General features: G+C 36.9%; 3 protein-coding genes across 3 annotated transcripts; 1 reads left to right on the top strand and 2 right to left on the bottom strand.

Annotated features, from left to right (window-relative positions):
- Positions 1-764: 764 nt before the first annotated feature.
- Positions 765-4,280, bottom strand: LOC101312741 (RNA polymerase II-associated protein 3-like). Its single transcript, XM_004302188.1, has 11 exons — positions 4,239-4,280; positions 3,817-3,915; positions 3,494-3,610; positions 3,272-3,396; positions 2,965-3,086; positions 2,775-2,857; positions 2,162-2,317; positions 1,783-1,965; positions 1,344-1,438; positions 1,165-1,262; positions 765-1,086 (listed from the first exon to the last, which is right to left on the bottom strand). Exons 1-11 carry the CDS (start codon positions 4,278-4,280, stop codon positions 983-985), a joined length of 1,224 nt encoding a protein of 407 aa, XP_004302236.1. The 3' UTR covers positions 765-982.
- A 526-nt stretch (positions 4,281-4,806) lies between these two features.
- Positions 4,807-8,450, bottom strand: LOC101312456. The gene is made up of 8 exons (XM_004302187.1): positions 8,116-8,450; positions 7,427-7,583; positions 6,941-7,297; positions 5,949-6,609; positions 5,764-5,864; positions 5,574-5,663; positions 5,362-5,486; positions 4,807-5,156 (listed from the first exon to the last, which is right to left on the bottom strand). Exons 2-8 carry the CDS (start codon positions 7,574-7,576, stop codon positions 5,012-5,014), a joined length of 1,629 nt encoding a protein of 542 aa, XP_004302235.1. The 5' UTR covers positions 7,577-7,583; positions 8,116-8,450; the 3' UTR covers positions 4,807-5,011.
- A 6,334-nt stretch (positions 8,451-14,784) lies between these two features.
- LOC101299109 (proteinase inhibitor type-2 CEVI57-like) lies at positions 14,785-15,308 on the top strand. Its single transcript, XM_004304813.1, has 2 exons — positions 14,785-14,849; positions 15,118-15,308. Exons 1-2 carry the CDS (start codon positions 14,801-14,803, stop codon positions 15,306-15,308), a joined length of 240 nt encoding a protein of 79 aa, XP_004304861.1. The 5' UTR covers positions 14,785-14,800.
- Positions 15,309-17,191: the final 1,883 nt, after the last annotated feature.

Below are 17,191 nucleotides of genomic sequence, written 5' to 3'. Positions count from 1 at the left end.
TGCTGGGACAAGAGAATAATCGGGACTTCTAAATTATGCCTTTCGTAATCTATGCATTATTAGCCATGCTTTGTTTAAGTACCCTTTTGACTGGGGTGAGCTCTGCTGCTTCAAAGGTGCATCACATGCACCACAGCTCGCCAATCAGATGTCTATTGCTGTTGGCTTCATTATATTTGATACAGATTAGAATGCAGACATGATGTAGGACGAGATTTTAGCACACGCCTCTACTCCAATATAGCTCACTATAACTCACATCCGAGGCCAAAAGAATGGCCATCATTCATAAAAAGCGTCGACTTGCAGGTTATGGAGATACTAGACAAGAGGCACTGTATTATATTTGAAGTCTTTGTATTTTGTTTAGGTAAGGAAGCTCTGGCCTTGGAAGACAACAAATTAGCCATCAATTAATTTCTCTGTTTACTCTGTAAATCTAATTGCTTAAATTTGGGAGTCTGAAATACTAGATTCCCAGAAGACTTTAAGACTGATGTATTATGGTGATCTAGATGACTCATAATAGCCATGTGGAAGACTTGAGCAATCCCAGGAGACCCCATGTTGAAACAACTCAACCAGCATAAATGTGCTATGTAAATATGGCTGCCAATGATTTTTTATATATGTTTGGATAAATATGGCTGCCAATGATAGGTGGGTCATTAAGAACAGGTCATGGCTCTGGACCATTAATTTGGACCCCCTATTTGATTATGATTGAACAGTGAAATTAGGTAGGCACATTGAATAGCACAATGATCATATGCCACTCCCACAAGTTTCAATTTCCACCATAACTAGGTTTCAAGTGAAACAAGAACCACCGAGTGCTCACTACTGGCCTCTTTGAATACACTCACAAATAAGAGTCCTCCCTGCTGTAGCATTACTAAATTTCATCACTTCAATTCACAGTACAGGTAGAGTGAAGGCAAAAATTTGATGGCTCGGGTCATCTGTTTTACAATGCATCTCATCATCGCTTGAGGCAGTACTTTGCACGCAGGTTATCAAGCTTTTCAGCAAACTCAATGGGGGTTGCTTCATTGTAAAACACTTCATCCCATATCTTAGCAAGATCTGTTACAGGTAAGTGGAGTTAGTATGATAAGATATCTGACCTACTCTACTATATGCAACAATAGAAAATATGCATACCAGCCTTGTCGTTGGATGATAGAAACATGATGAGTGTGTCAAATCTAGGAACCTTAGTTAAGTTCTCCAAAACACTGACGGCCAAATCCATTTCGTCACTGCCAAAGAAATAAAGGTGCTTGTAAGCCTTCCATCGAACACATCAAGCAAAAAACATACATGAGATAAGCATTACTTACATAAAAAAGGTTGTCACACACTTGAGAATATCAACTAGTATGTGAACAGTCAAAGCATTTTTGAATATCTGCGGCAGTGCACTGGGAGATATAGCCTATATGAGAATACCAAAAATTACAACAGGAAAAGGACTATAACATAATTGAAAACTAGCAGGGTTCTGATTTTCTATGCAAATGCCAACTGCAAGTGCAATTATATGTCTCTATAATGAACCTCTGAACATTGTTAACAAGAATAAAACAAAGGGCAACCTCTTTCAAGGGCCCCTAGCATGAACAAGCCACATGGGCAGACTGACTCTGGTGACCACTGGCATCTTAGGTTTAGCTAACCACTCAAAAGGGTCCATAAATAATACCAACGGTGTCTTTGCATGAACACCAACACAGGCATTAAAATTATGAGCACAAATCTTTCGTATTTATTTTTGCAAACCTTCAACAATTTAGCCTGAAGAGCACGATCTCCAGAGAGTCCTCTCCAAGAAGCCTCAAATTGATAAGCTGAACTTGGTGGTGTGATGTTTTCTGCAGCTAGAGCCTTGGCTCGTGAAGCAGCTCGAGAAGCAAGTTCTTGTACTGATAACTTTGACGCTTGCTTCCCATTTGTGTTAATTTTCTACAAAATAATCATTGTTAGACTAGTGTCAACTATGAAGAAGACTAAAAGGCATATACGCTGAAAATAAGAAAGTGGTTGCAGGAGCATACAGCATTTATGTCCAATTACAAGCATAAAAGACTAATGCAGTAAATTAAGGCTTCATAAACTAGTCAAATTTACTTATTGACCAGTAGGCACTAATTACTGATACCTTAGTGTGATCTCCAACTGCAGTCGTTTCTGTCCTTTGAGTAGTACTAGAGACAGGCTGGATGCTGTGTCCATTCACTGTGGTACCCGACTTCTCCACTTTCTGCTTGTCTTGTTCAGAGATTTTTATCGCTCCAGATACCTTCTGAAGAATTCCCTGGGAATAAACCATTGAAAGACAACTTGTTCATAAGCTAGCTTCACCTATACTGTCGAAAATCCATTAAACTAAATATTCCATCTCAATTAAGTTATCATTTGCCCCATTAAGGAAAAAGCAAAAGCTACGCTCAATGCCACTTTTATTCACTAACAAAGTCCAGGCAACTCTATCTTCTTAAAAAAAGTTTGTGATACTTATACTTGAAGGTAAAGTAACAGAACTAGGAACACCAAAATGCTGTTTTTTTCCTTTCCCTCTCAGACCAAAGAAAAAACAAACCCTAAAAAGTATGAAAACTCTTAACTGTAAAAAGTTAACAGAACAATAGTTTTTATATGCAGGAGGGTATGATTCTCTAAAGGTAAGCCAATTTATATTGATCAATCAACATTAGTGAAACATCCCTATCAACATTAGAATTAGATATTCAATTATGTGTAAATTTTCTTACTTTCTCATACAAAGATTTGGCCTCAGCATACTGTTTCTTGATTTCTTGGTTGTGTGGCTCCAACCTCAGAGCAAACTCTGCATCTGCAGTTGGCTATGTTCATTATCAGACAGATCAAAAGTACAATATATCAGAAAATAAACCATATAAGTCTATCAGGAAACAAAGTCATATTACAGTCTCAACATACCCTCAATAGATTCTTTAAGTTTTCCTAGTTCTTTTCTAGCTGTTGCACGTCGTGAGTATGCTTTTATATAGCGATCATCCAAATTCAAGGCCTCTGTACAGTCATTCTCAGCTTCCTGGAATCTAATTAACAAAGTGGAAAACACAAATACTTCAGGTGATAACTTCTGAAAAGAAAAACGCCTCACAGATATGAAATGGAAACCACTTCATGTAATCAGAAGTTTAAATTTGCATTCAAAGAAGCATAAATAGGTATGTTTATACACTAATAAGTTAACTAAGAGCAGGTGTAAGATAAAGCTTGCCTTTTGATTTTGATATATGACATTGCCCTATTTGCAAAAGCTACCGCTGTTGGAGTTAAGGCAATGCTTCTTGAATAGCAGTCAATAGCTTCCTTAAACTTCTTCTGCTTAAAATACTCATTACCCTACAAGTTGAAACACAACAGCACAATAGGGATGAGATTGACCAAATTCTTACGATAAAACCATATTTAACTACAGCCGAATACTATAAATTCCTACCAAGTCCTTTTCCGAAGCAGCATCTGGAAGACCATCTTCAGAAGTGAAACTACTTGATACTGTATTCATTGGTTCATAATTTGTCGAGTAGGAACTAGTTCCAAAATCTCTTGATTTCTGTAACAGCAACAGCATCAGGAAACACCGATGATCAATACTATATCAAAGAGAACACAACCAACACTAATTCCAAATCATGCAATGTCACATGCAACAATGAACAAACTTACAATTCCGAGAATGAACACACATGGAAGACAAAATACATAACGATTTCTTAACAAATCAACTACATAACTGAAATGGGTTGCTAAGAAAATTACCGGAGCTTCCTTGTTGGGTTGTTGTGGCCTCATTTTCTTGTCCTTGTCCTTGAGCGAAAGCTCCCAGTCCTGCAAGTCACTCAAAAACCCCTGGAAATCCTGGACCAAAGGATTAACGGGACCAACCCAAAAAACACAGCAATACACTACAATTATAATCTAGAACCCTAATAACACACCAAACACTATGCCAGGAAAATTATAAAGATTCAAACTTTCTTCAATTGAAACTCAATTTTACTTGCTCAGCCAAACCAGCTACATGCCCAAATCTTGGATATTACAATTGTGAAATATGGAACACAAAGATTTCACCTTTTCATTTTTTTTTTCTTCTGATTTTCAATTTTTACCAGCTCCCAAATATTAACGAAGGTAAGAATACCAGCAAATTAGAGAAGTAGAAAGTACAAGAGAGGTACCAGAGCTTGGTCGCGGCCGTGCTTGCTTGGAGCCCTAGCCATGGCCGCTTTGATTCTGAGACGATGATGCTTCTGGAAGAGACAGAGAAATAAAGAAAGGCAAGTTTTATTTTCGGGGTTTATATGTAGGTGTGCGGGTTATGTTTGAAAGGTTTGATCACTTTTGCGCCCAAAATGACACGTATTTTCGCTTCTTTGGTTAGAGTTGTAGTGGTAAATTATACCCAAAAAAGAAAAAGAAAATGGTAGTGGTAATCCTCATTTCGATCTAGTGACATAAATCTCGTTAATAAATTTGAGTAGTTTAAATTCATTTCGGTCTAGTGATATAAGTGTCGTTGTTGATAACAAAAGTCTTAGCCCTTTAGGTCTCGACTTAAGAACGAACGATGTGTAATCTCTTGTCTGTAACATTTTGACACAACCAAAGGGAAAAACATCCGAGTTTTCTCCAAACATCAGAACTAGAAAGTGCAAGAAGTAACCGAAGGCCAAGAAGTGGGAGGTATGCAGAAACCTCATAGGGGAAACACATGTACTGTAGTTAAACAAGCATGGAAGCTTTGACCTGTTGTGTGAAATCCTGGTTTTTATTCATTGTTCATATCTGTGTAACTAACAATGCTAGAATCACTTCAATCTCTATGGCATTAGATTGTATATATAAATATACGGATATTTGAAAGATCTACATCTATTAAATCAAGTACGAATGACGTGCAGGATTATCCACAGAAGAGATTGGCAGCAAAATTGATTTCACTGAATTTAAATTAACATGCGGATAGAGAAGGCATCTTTTCATGAACTGCCTTGTAACACTGGAGACTGCACAGAGGGAGCTTTGATTGGGAATCCCTGTACTTGTATGGGTTTGTACAATATGGTCCGGCACACTTCTCACGGGGAGGAGGGTAACTGAAATCAACATAAACAACCCATAATTAGTTGACTAGTAATAATATCAGCACAGCTTTAATATAATAGTTGTGCTCATGATCTTCACAAACTAATATTCAGACCGGAAAAGCAATTTCATCGTTTAAAACTTGAGAAATATTTAACCCCAGATCCAAGAGAAGCATAACTTGGCAAGCCAGAGGATTTCAAAATACTACTGTACCTGCAAGGCTTGGAATCAAATATGGTTGGTAAGCCAACTGTATCAGGAAAAGTAACAATTGATCCTGATGGACCCATCACCCATCGAACAGAATCTGATGGAAGCATAGCATTTGCAGCTCTCTCCTACATAACAAATCAACATTTTGTTATTAAAGGAATTGTTACGGGGAATGATATTAAGTATAGAGTGCTTTATCCATCATGAGTTACCTGTGCCATATCTTCTTGCCGTTTCTTTATCTTGTCTTCCTTCTTCTTCCGACTGGAATCTTGACCCAAAATTTTTCTGATTGCCTCAGCCTATGATTTGATAGCAAGTTTTAAATGAGTTTGACAAATACATTCCAAATAACTCGCCTGCATTGCATATGGAAGACATAAGCAAACTAAAAGGCCAAACCTCCGATTCTCTGGCTGCCTTCTCCACTTGCATCTTTCGTCTCTGAGCAGCCTCAGCTTTCTTCAGTTGCTGTTCCACCGCACAGAGTTCCTCTTTTTGCTCTATCAATAAACAACAAAATAAAATCATGAGAGATGCGAGTTGTATCGACATAAGTTAATAATAAAAAAGATATGATCACCTACTTCTTGGTGGTGCAGGGGGCAACCCGTTGGGAAACTCAATTGTACTTGGACCTATGCTGGAAGATACATCTTTGTTAGTTTGAAGGGCCCTTCGACGAGTAGTGACTGTCATCTCCTTATTATCTGAGGAAGAGTCAGCAAACTCCTTTCTCGAGTTTTTCCTGATCTTGAGTTCTGGCTCGCCATCAGAAACAGGTTCATCTTCTTCTTCTTCTACATAATCAGTGTCATCAACTACTCTTCCTGATCTTGACTTCTTACCCTCCTTGTCTGACTTTGAAATGCCATCTACCAAATCTACACCGTACTGGCCAGCACCACTTCCATTCAACACCTTTGAAATTCTCTTTTCTTTCCTGACTGCTCTTTCCTCATCCTCTTGGTAGTCCAAACTGTAATCTGGGGTATTCTTAGATTTTTTGAGTTTTTCAAGGTATCGAACTTCCACATCATCGTCATCATCTCCAACATCAACTGTTCCATCCAGCAAACGTCTCTTAGGAACCCGTTTGCTTTTGCGAATAGGTTCTTCAGGTATCCTACCCCTTGAAGTATTATCCTTCCCAACATCAAAGACACCTTTAGATGGATCCTTAGATGCAACCCCTCGTAACCCACTTCCCTTATCTGAACCAAAGGAGCCATTTTCATCTGAATTTTCCTGCAACAGGGATGTAGTTTCTGGTTAGATTAATAAAATTTAACCTTAATCAATATTATCTCACTAATTAACCATATGGGAGAAGAGAATCAACAAGACCAAACCAGAGATCTTTAAGAAAAAGAAAATAAACTATGAACTTTGCAGCACCATTTCTGATGTTTGTAAGAATTTTGTTTAAAAAGCAGTTTCTGCTGGATCATACCTAATTCCATGTCCACCGGCCATATGGTGGGTTTTGCATTACCAAGGAAATCATGATGAAAATTTGTTACTGACAATGGATGTCAAATCTATAAAAATCTTAAATCATATGTCAATGGTCTCAAACCTGAATAATCGACCTCTTCCGTGGTCGAGGGGCATCAGAAATATGAGAAGATTTTGAAGAAGTCAACCCAACATTAGATGCACCATCAGATGTAGACTTGGCCTGAATTGTGCGTGTAACACCACCAACCTTAAGCTTAACCTTTTTCACAGTACTCTTATTCTCCAAAACATCTGAACCAATACCGAATGACCCATCCTTACTTGGGCCTCTCCTATTAGCAGAGCCAAGGCCACCCTTGCTGGACCTTTTGGAATCAATCCCAGTATGCCTATGCTCATTACTGCCTCGAAAAGAACCATTATTCGAAGCTTCATCAGATTCTACATACCCTCCTCCCTCAGTTTTAGTAACATTCTGGACAGAATCAGATTCAACATTATTAGCACTTCACAAATAATCACAAGGTTCATTGACTTATGAATTTATCTCTTTTGAGTGATTAAACAAATAATCATTAGTCTCAGCACTTGACAATGCACTTACATCGTCTGAAGGAGGCGTTGACGAGAGAGAAGAGATGTCACGATAATCCAGAAGCTGTGCCTCATTCCGAGGACGACGAGACGTATTGCTCCTTTTCCTCCTTGCGGCACTGCTTATATCACTGAATCCCAAGCCGCCAAAACTCTCCATCCTAATGCTGCACAAACGGAAGCTGAGTAAGCCATGAGCAACAAATAAGCATTGATTGTATTTGCCACACACAATTACACAACACGAGTTCACAACAATCAAGCATAACAATACAAACAACATCGTAAATCTTCGAAACCAATGCATGCATTAAACAACTACCTCTACCTACTTGGTTAGTTCTCAACATAGCAAAGTTGAACCAATCTGAAACTCAACTGAGCTGAAAAGCTAATCAGAAAGCATATTGGCGCCAAAAATAGATAAACTCGGCGGCAAAAACAATCATGGTAGAAATGCAAAAATCAAACATATATCTTGGAACCCAGTTCAAGTAAGAACCAAACAAACACAACAAAACCATTAGGACTGATAAAGATCCATTCTTTCCATCCCAAAACTCAATAATTGGGAATAAACCAAAACCACACGAATTCACCAAAATGTTTTAATGATTGATCCTTAATCGAATACCCAATTAAATAAGCCAAACAGAATCAGCAAGAATTTGATAGAATCAAGAAAGATGAAGACTTTACCTTTACGGTTAGGCAATGAAGAAATCCAGAGCAAACCCTAAGATTGGCACCCACAAGACGGCGGTGCCGGACTTAAAGAATACGAACTGGGTGGGGTTGACATGTGGTGCAATGTGATTGGAGAATGAGAGGGGGTGGAGAACCGGGTTAAAGTTCGGGTTTTTTCCGAGTTATTACCATCTTGTACATTTGTGGAGCTCTTTCATCAGCACTCAGCTGTCTCGGCAGTCACTATGAGTTGGGTTGGGACCGGGGAGTTGGGACCCTTGGGTTGGGTGGACTTGTATCAAGACTTCAAGAGTGCGCGTACTTAGACTTAACCTCGTTCGGTTCACGGATCGTAAAGGTTGGGAATGAAAAGTTCTTTTATTTGGTACTCCTAAGAAAATGAAAGATTTTACTGCAATATGAAAAAATAGATAGGAAAATTGATCCTCTCACATACCATAAGATTCAATCTCCCTCATACTTTTCTAACATTAATTGCATATTTTAAATATTATTTTAATGCATGTTATTACCGAATTCTCTCTAAATTTTTTGAATCTTGAATATTTTATATTTTAATACTAAAGATATAATTGGTAAATTAATGTTACTTGTTTTCCTATCCATGCATAAACCAAACATTGGAAAAGAAAGTAAAATACATTTCTTAGTTACTTTCCCGATATTCCTAAACACCTCATAAGGAAACTAGTGAGAAATTTACTTTCCTATGTACATAAGAAAAACTAAGGAACCAATTTCCTTTCCATCAACCAAACGAGACCTTAGTGTGGTAAGGTCAATCGAGTGGTGTAGATGGAACATTCACATCTAGCATTGGAGTTCTACTTTCACCAATTTAAGGACATCATGTCTAGACTTTAGAGATATTTGTCATTGTGGAAATCGACCTGAATACCGACGGGGTTGATATGTTACAATAATCATTAAACTATATATCTATTTTTCGTCGCCCGAATTATTGTTCATGTGTACAGTGGTTTCACTGTTCACAAACTACAGTGTTGGGCTTGGGTGTTGAATTTTTTTTTTCTTGTCCGATGTATCTTCTTTACACTCTCTGGAGTCTTCTCGCTCTTTCTCTCTCTCTCGCCGAGGTTTCTTTATCTCCTTCAAACTCTCTAGATTCTTCTCTGCCCAAGATTTCTTCCTCTTCATCAATCTCTCTTACTGTTCACGGCTTTCTTTCAATCCTTCTTTAGTCTTTCTCTTGAATGTTCAATACAAATCTGAACTTAGGGTTTAAGGTTCTGATATTGGTTTGTCAAGTAGAAAGGGAGGTGATTCTGGGTTGCTGGTGAGTGAGAGTGAATAGCAGTTCAGAAACAATTGGGTGTAAGACGATTCCTAATCAATAATCTGCCATCGCAATTTACTGCTATCGGGTGAGTAGCAACTACTCCCCAAAATGCTTCATTTTTATTTCTTTTTTGCATTATGTGATTGATAGAAGGTGATAGATGAAAACTGATTTAGGGTTTTGGTGATACAAGAGTTTGGGATTCTTATCTTTTTGTTTGGCAAATGATTGGGTTACTGAGTTTTGTTTCTAATGGAGAAGAAGAATAATTTGGGTTACTGATTTCGCTTTTATATTTATACTAATTGATTGAGTTCGATTTACTCATTTGAGTTTTGATTGGGTGTTTTATTCTATTTGTGTCTCTATAACTGTTTCAGACTTGGTTGATTTGGAGAATAGTCAGCTCTTACATACAACTTTTTTGGATTCAGGTATCAGTAATTTGTCATTGGAAGCTTCAGTTGATTTATCAATGTTTTCCTATATTTTGTATATTTATGATAAAAGTGCAACATGTATTAAACACAAATCACCATTAGGCAGTGATCCGTGATATGTTGTACAGTTTATTTATGGCTTAAAGTACATGTGGTGGTGACTTTTTTGATATAATTCCAAATATCTCAATTCTAATTTTGTTTTCGATTGTATGTGCATCAAGGAGGAGAAGAAGCTCAGTTAAAAAAACAAAAGGTACTTCTAATTTTAGTTGTTGCCTTATTGTTGTTTCCTCTTTGTACTCTTTATAATCTTTAATATACAAGCCGGATGAATGTATAACTTTAAATTGTAGAAGATGTTTACACAATTGAGACTTTTGTAATTGGCACTTTTATAATGATAAGAATATCTCATCAGGAATTTTTGTTTGCAGTTACCTAAGGTCCTCAAGTTGATAAGAAGATCTCACCATAATTTGAATTTAGGGGATATTCAACAATAACTCAGACTTGAGTGTTTTTTGACCAGCCATTAGAAATAGTATTAGATTTTTTTTGTTTTGTTAAAATAGGAGCAATAAGCTGTGGATATGGCATTTGATAGTTTTTATCTCTAGTGAAAATGTTTATGAATTTGTTTGATATCTTGCAGAGATAAATACAAAACTGGAAAATGAATATAGTACAGAGTAATCAAATTCTTGAGAAAAATTACAACGATCCAAAGATGGTCATAAGAACTCTTGCAAAAAGATCTGAATACTGCAAATAAAACAGAGGTAAAGTCTTTATGTATATTTACTGTACGAAATTATTGGTTTTGAGATTTATGTGGAGTTTGATTATTCAAAATGAAACTAAATGTGGAGTCTTACTAACTGCTATTCTCAATTTTGTTGCTTTTGTGGTTGTTTGACTTTATTTGGTATATATGCACTTTTATTGGTCTTTTCTTATATAAATATGTAGGTTTTCCATTGATTTTCTGTTGAAGTCTCTTGCATTTTGCGATAAGCAAAAGATTGAGCTATGCTAGAAATTGAAGAATTTTCTGATAAAGTTCATAATTCATAGATATACCGGGACTGTGGGGATTATAAGTTATCATAGAATCTTAAATCTTAAAGGTGTAACACTGGAGTGAGAAATACATTTACAACAATATAGAAATGGGGTATTGTGATGACAAATAATTAAAGGTACCGAGACATCAGATAATTGAACGTATGGATATAAATTCCTTATGTAAACTTAGAAAAAGATATAGCTGGCTTTTACCGCAGCAAAGTGCGGCAATTTGGTAGTTTTGGATTAATATTGGTAATGAGACAGTAACATGAGCTTAGTTAGACCTCATGGATGATAGATTGATTGAGAAAATATGAACCTTATAAGGAAGAGCTTGATAGACCTCATTTAATTATTTTGCTTCCTTATGTAAACTTAGGTGGTTTTGGTTAAAATGCTAAAGTAGATACCACATATATCATGGAGTTAAAATATATAATAAGAGGGCTTGTGTCCTAGAGTAGTAATGTTTGTTGTTACATATATGGTTTACTCTTTGGTGTGGTCTGTGACAGACATTAAAAATATATAGTAAAATGGGGTTATTGCTCTTTGTTTTGTTTTTGTTTTTTTAATTTTTTTGTTGGGTCTATATAGCTTACTCAATACAATATACTTTGCATTTGAGTTAATGGTGGTGCACTGTCTTTAATGAAGATATGTTATAGTCTCCTCAAAACACGTATTGGCTTCCAGTAATATATGATTTACATTCACTTTGTATAGTGATCAACGATGCTAAACTTCCAGTATAATGTATTTACCTGGCTATCAGCATATGTGCAGGTAAAAAAGTAGACTAGCATTGTGGATACATACTTTATGATGGGCATAGAGAAGTAAAGAATGAGCATATGTCATTGGATTTGGGTTTAGGCTTGCATCATATATAGATGTATATGTATCACTCTGAAACTCCAATTGTTTTCTATATATGTATAGAGTGAAGCAACATATTGATTCATCATTTTGTCTTGCTCTTGCAGATAATTGAGATCTTCAAGCTGGTAAGGAGATTCCACTTTGATAAGCAGCTTAGGCCTCTCCAAAGGAACTCATAACTTGCGAAAGTTTAGTGTGAAGCAATTTAATTGGTCCTAATTGTAACTGAACATGATACCATAATGGCTCTCCTTTTGATTCCTTAGAATGGACTATTTTCAGTAACCATATTCTTAAATTTATGTCTATTCCATTATGTAGAATATAAATTTTGTTGACAAGAAATCCCGTAGCAACGCACGGGTATCTTTCTAGTTGCTATCCAAGTAACTAAATTAGGGTACCTTTCTTTTTTCTTTTTCTTTTTTTAATTTCTGGAAGGAGTTACATATGCATGCAAGGATAGAGTTGCAATTCTTTACCGCCTAGCTAAGGTTATTCCATTTCATTTTCTGATAGGGTTTCCTAATTCTGGTCGTACTTGCCTTCCATTAATCAAATGGTTAAAGGGTGGCCTGTATAAGAAGTTGCCTCGATCGCCATTGGTAACAAAGTCTTCTAACCTAAACCTAGGGAAAGATATAGAGAAGAACACAAAGCGATCGACCAGAATGATATCGATGGGTCCTCCAAGAAGATCTGAAATCAAGAAGATTGAAGATTTGAATGCCAAGCAAGTCACCTTTTCCAAACGCCGTAATGGGTTGTTTCGCAAGGCTAAAAGATGGTCAGCTTCTTATGACGCAGAAGTGGGCGTGATAGTTTTCTCCAACACCGGAAAGCTATATCAGTTCTCAAGCACCAGCATGGAGCACACTCTTTTAAGATACAACAACTGTCAAACAACGACAAGTGTGGCCCGTGGATCATCCTTGTACTGAAACTATCCTAACTTAACCACCTTTAAGGTGTTGAGTTTTAATCACAAAATGCCTCAATACAATTAAGAATGATCCACCCACTTATGTATTATATTTTATTTGTCACTTTTCTGATGTGGGATTTCTCCTCTCCAACAACAACAAGGATGTTGGCTCCCCAGACGAGAAGCGCCAACATGAAGCAGCTGCAAAACCTGAAACCCTAAATGCACTACTGCAGGAGCAAATCGCATCTCGGCCCTGAAATCGGACTGCTCGCGAATGAGGGGTAGGGAGTTGGATGGCTTGAGTCTGAAAGAGCTGGATGAGCTTGAGAAAGAACTAAACCAAGGAAAGATGAAGTTAGGACTTTTACAGCTCTAAATCAAAAGAAGAAGAAAAGATTATGGAGATGTTGAATGCGAATAACTATCGCAAACCCTCCTCTGTCCTTGAATTATTTAGTAATTCTCTTCCTAGAGCAGGTTATTCTATGCTTCAAGCTCAAATGACATTGCCAGTTGCAGTGAATCGGAAGGAAGCAATAAACATAAAGATTTATCTTATCTTTGCAATTGTCATTGTCATTATAGGAAGGGACGACTGAGACTGGAAATTACTTAAGAGCAGGAAATAGGATATATGTTCTTGTTAATACTATGTCTCTACAGGTTAAGCCACTGTGTTGATTTGGCTAGAGATCTATGTATACGCACATGCATAAAGATCATCAATAAACATGAATCTGAGTCATATTGTTGACTTTCAATTAGTTGATCTATATATTCAGTAATTTCAACTGTTTATTCATATAATAAATCCATGCTTCTGCCTTTGCATATAGGCTAGGCAAATTATGGCTTTTTAGCCAAATTGCTACCTTAGCTTTCACCTTGGTTTCAGTTTGCTATCTTAGCTTTTATTTTAACTAATTTGCTACCCTAGATTTTCATAATTAGCCAATTTGCTACCCTAAGTATTATTTATGCCGATATTTGCTACCTTATATTTTCAAAATTAGCCAATTTGCTACATTTTTGTCATTTTAATTTACTCATTTTTTCATCCAAACATGAAAACATGAATTGATTTTGAAAATCGAAACTTAAAGTTGGTTGATATTGAAATTTCGATAAGTAAGTTGGTTAATCTTGAAACTCTAAAGTATCAAATTTGATAGAAGGGTAGCAAATTGGCTGAAATAAAACCTAGGGTAGCAAATTGACTAATTTAGAAAAACTAAGGTAGCAAATTGGCTGAAATGAAAACTAGGGTAGCAAATTGACACCAAAATGAAAGATAAGGTAGCAAATTGGTAATTATGCCGGCAAATAATATTGATGTTGTCATACGCAATGCGTAGTTTTCTTTGGATTCAAACTTGACTAATTAGACGTACTACTCCCTAAAACAACCTAACTGGAATTATGAACATGGGGCGGGGATCATATATTTATGACTTAACTCTCTCATAGTCAGCTGATCTTGTTTAGAATAGTCACTTTGCTATAATTTGCTATAATCATGTATATATGTTTGTGTGGTTAGATGGGTCTGCTGAAATGATCGATATATATGAATTTCTTTGATATAAATCCCCACAGCACATCCATGCATGCAAGAAGAGTTCAATTTAATTATATAACAGACAATTTCAAACTCGATCGCCTCCATTTAATTTGTTGTTAAGTGTGAGCTAGCGCTCGATTACGAACTTGACAATCGATCCCCTCCGATCCATTTTATTGACTTTCAATTTCATTTCGTAATTTCAACTGCTGTTTTTCTTTAAGCAATCTAACATATATATCCTTCTCCAAGTAGCTAGGCATGCCAAATTGCCTATTGATATTGTAAGAAGTAGCTATAGCTTCAATGCTTTGAATTCAAATATCAAACTTGACTTCCGGATGATGTCATGACCATATTGGTGGATTCACACCACACCGTAATTGGAATATTCAGAGTATGACATTTTAGATTCTTGTTTTTTAATTGTTCCCTAATTAGTATAAATAGGCCAGTGCACACAGGTCTCAAAACACACACAGCAGCAAATCAACATGGCTACAGGCAAGAGTATTGGTGCAATAATTCTTCTCCTTGTTTGCGGTATGATCCCTCACCTCTCTTTTTCAACTATTATGCATTGTTAACTGTAATATATCAAGCTTCATTTTAATGGAAAATGTGGAAATGCATATTTGTCATATGCGTAAAGAATGGATCCAAAAATGTGAAATTACAAAATTCTGAATAGCAGGGTTCCTATATTATAAACCCTAGCTAGTAAAATGTATATATATCATGCATGGTTGCGAAGTTGTTTGCTTGCCTAATTCTGAAGTTATGAGGGCCGGGGTATATAATGTATGTGCAGGTTCAATCCTACTGGGTATGAATCCAACTGAGGCCAAAGTCTGCCCTCAAGTTTGCTACGAGGCAGCTTATATGACTTGCCCGTCTTCAGGCCTTACTCATCTCTCACCATCCTGCAACTGTTGCTTTGCTCCGGCAGTCGGCTGCTCCATTTACAACTCCGATGGAACTAAGATCTGTACTGCTACTTGAATAACTAAGACGCATGCATGATCATCATGCCCAGCTGGAATAAATGGTTTTCAGAAATAAAGTTATATATAGTAACGAGAATAAGAAACAGACTTCGAATTCGATCGATGTGTACTTTACGATTGCTTCCCGATGTCTCTTTATGATTTATATTGCGTTTTTGTTTTACATAATCTGAAAAATAAAAACTCAAAATGAAAACGAAATAAAGGAACTATATATTGATCACCAAGCTGCAATTTTAAGAAGTCAACTGAATCTGAGTAACATATACAAGCCCAGCCGGGAGCTCCAAATCAGATCACAATTACCTTGAGAGTACTTGATCAATCATCAAAGATGTATCAGAAATTAAAAGAGCCAAACATGGTCCTCGATCGGGACTCAAATTGAGAACCAACCATATGACGAATGAGAAAAATGGCACACCATTGAAGCCAAAGAAGGCATGTCAGCATGTGTTGCTAACAACAATTAATTAAGCCCTCTAATTGAACCACTAGACTAAGAACAATATATGTAGTCAGCCCTAGCTTTGCATAAACGGGCAGATCGACCTAGCTGGGGGCAAGTAGTGAGCGCTCACGCTCCCACTGAGTTTCGTATCTAGGGTTTAGCCTAAATGTCAATAACCTATGTATGGATGGTGAAACTTGGACAAATAAATGTTGAAGACAAGATTCGTGGATCAAATCGTCATTCAAAACCTGTTTCGCAACAACAATGGAGATGAAGCCACCATCTTAAGATCAAACTTAACTTGATTTGATCGTATAGGTGGTTTCACACCAGAAGATATATACTTGGAGACATTAGACATATATTATCATATCGATCAGTTTTAATTTTAACAACCAGTGACCACCAATACGTACGTATTGATTGTTGCCCTCGACCTCATTGTGTTAATGATCGATATATATAGTTGATTTGGCTAGTTAGTAACTTATACGTCGACCATATACAAGTGTAGTAACTTTTGTGGTAAACCCTAATCGTCTCCATTTCTTCCTTCTTTGCCCTGCGTTCTTAGATACCAATATCTGCGTTCATTTCTTCTTCTTCTTCTTCTTCTTCCTCGCACAACTTAATCTGTTTTTTTTATTTGGTAACCGGGTAAACAGGTAACATCTTCCGAATATTTGTGATCATATATAGGATATGTTACCGATCCAATGGTCACAAATTAATTTAAAAAAAAAAAAAAAAACCAGTGTATGATACCCACTAGTTAGACTATATATGTGACGTATTATTCTTGATAAATATTTTTTAGAGCTTATGAACTTTACCCTATTTCATTATTTCACATTATAGTATTTTGTTACTAAGCGAGACATAGTCCTTGGTCAGAATAGGCGCGTGTAGCTCACGCTTGAGTCATCATACGAAATGGGTTTTCGGGAATTAAGTTGTACTGACGCTCAGAGTAGGGGGGAGTTTCGTAGTCACTCGTCATCTTCAAGCCTGATTCCTTGATCGACGCTCTAAGTTTTGTGGTCGATCGCGGTTTGGGTATGATGGGCCGGAATGTCTTGACATAGTAACAATGCCTAGAAAAGACGCACACAGTGGCAACAATTCACCTCAAGTACATGAAACTCGACTAGAAAAGCTTTGTCAATTCGATATCCCTATATTTATGGCCAATGCGCTTCGCTCCATCAAATCAATATTCAAATACACAACAGGTCGGACGAAAGTTGTTACAGTCGCCGACAAGGACAACCAAAAGGGCTTCGACGACAGTAGGCGGTCCGAAGGATTTCCGAGTTCGTCGACGATGGCAGAAGGAAGATCGATCCTCTCTGCTTTCTTTATGATGAACCAAAATATGGGAGATAGAGAGGATGTGCCGTGGGAGAGGGAGATAGATAGATCCT

The sequence above is a fragment of the Fragaria vesca genome, linkage group LG6, assembly GCF_000184155.1.
Source record: "Fragaria vesca subsp. vesca linkage group LG6, FraVesHawaii_1.0, whole genome shotgun sequence".
NCBI lineage: Eukaryota > Viridiplantae > Streptophyta > Magnoliopsida > Rosales > Rosaceae > Fragaria > Fragaria vesca.
The sequence above is the reverse complement of the archived record's forward strand: the minus strand, read 5'-3'. Positions and strand labels throughout refer to the sequence as shown.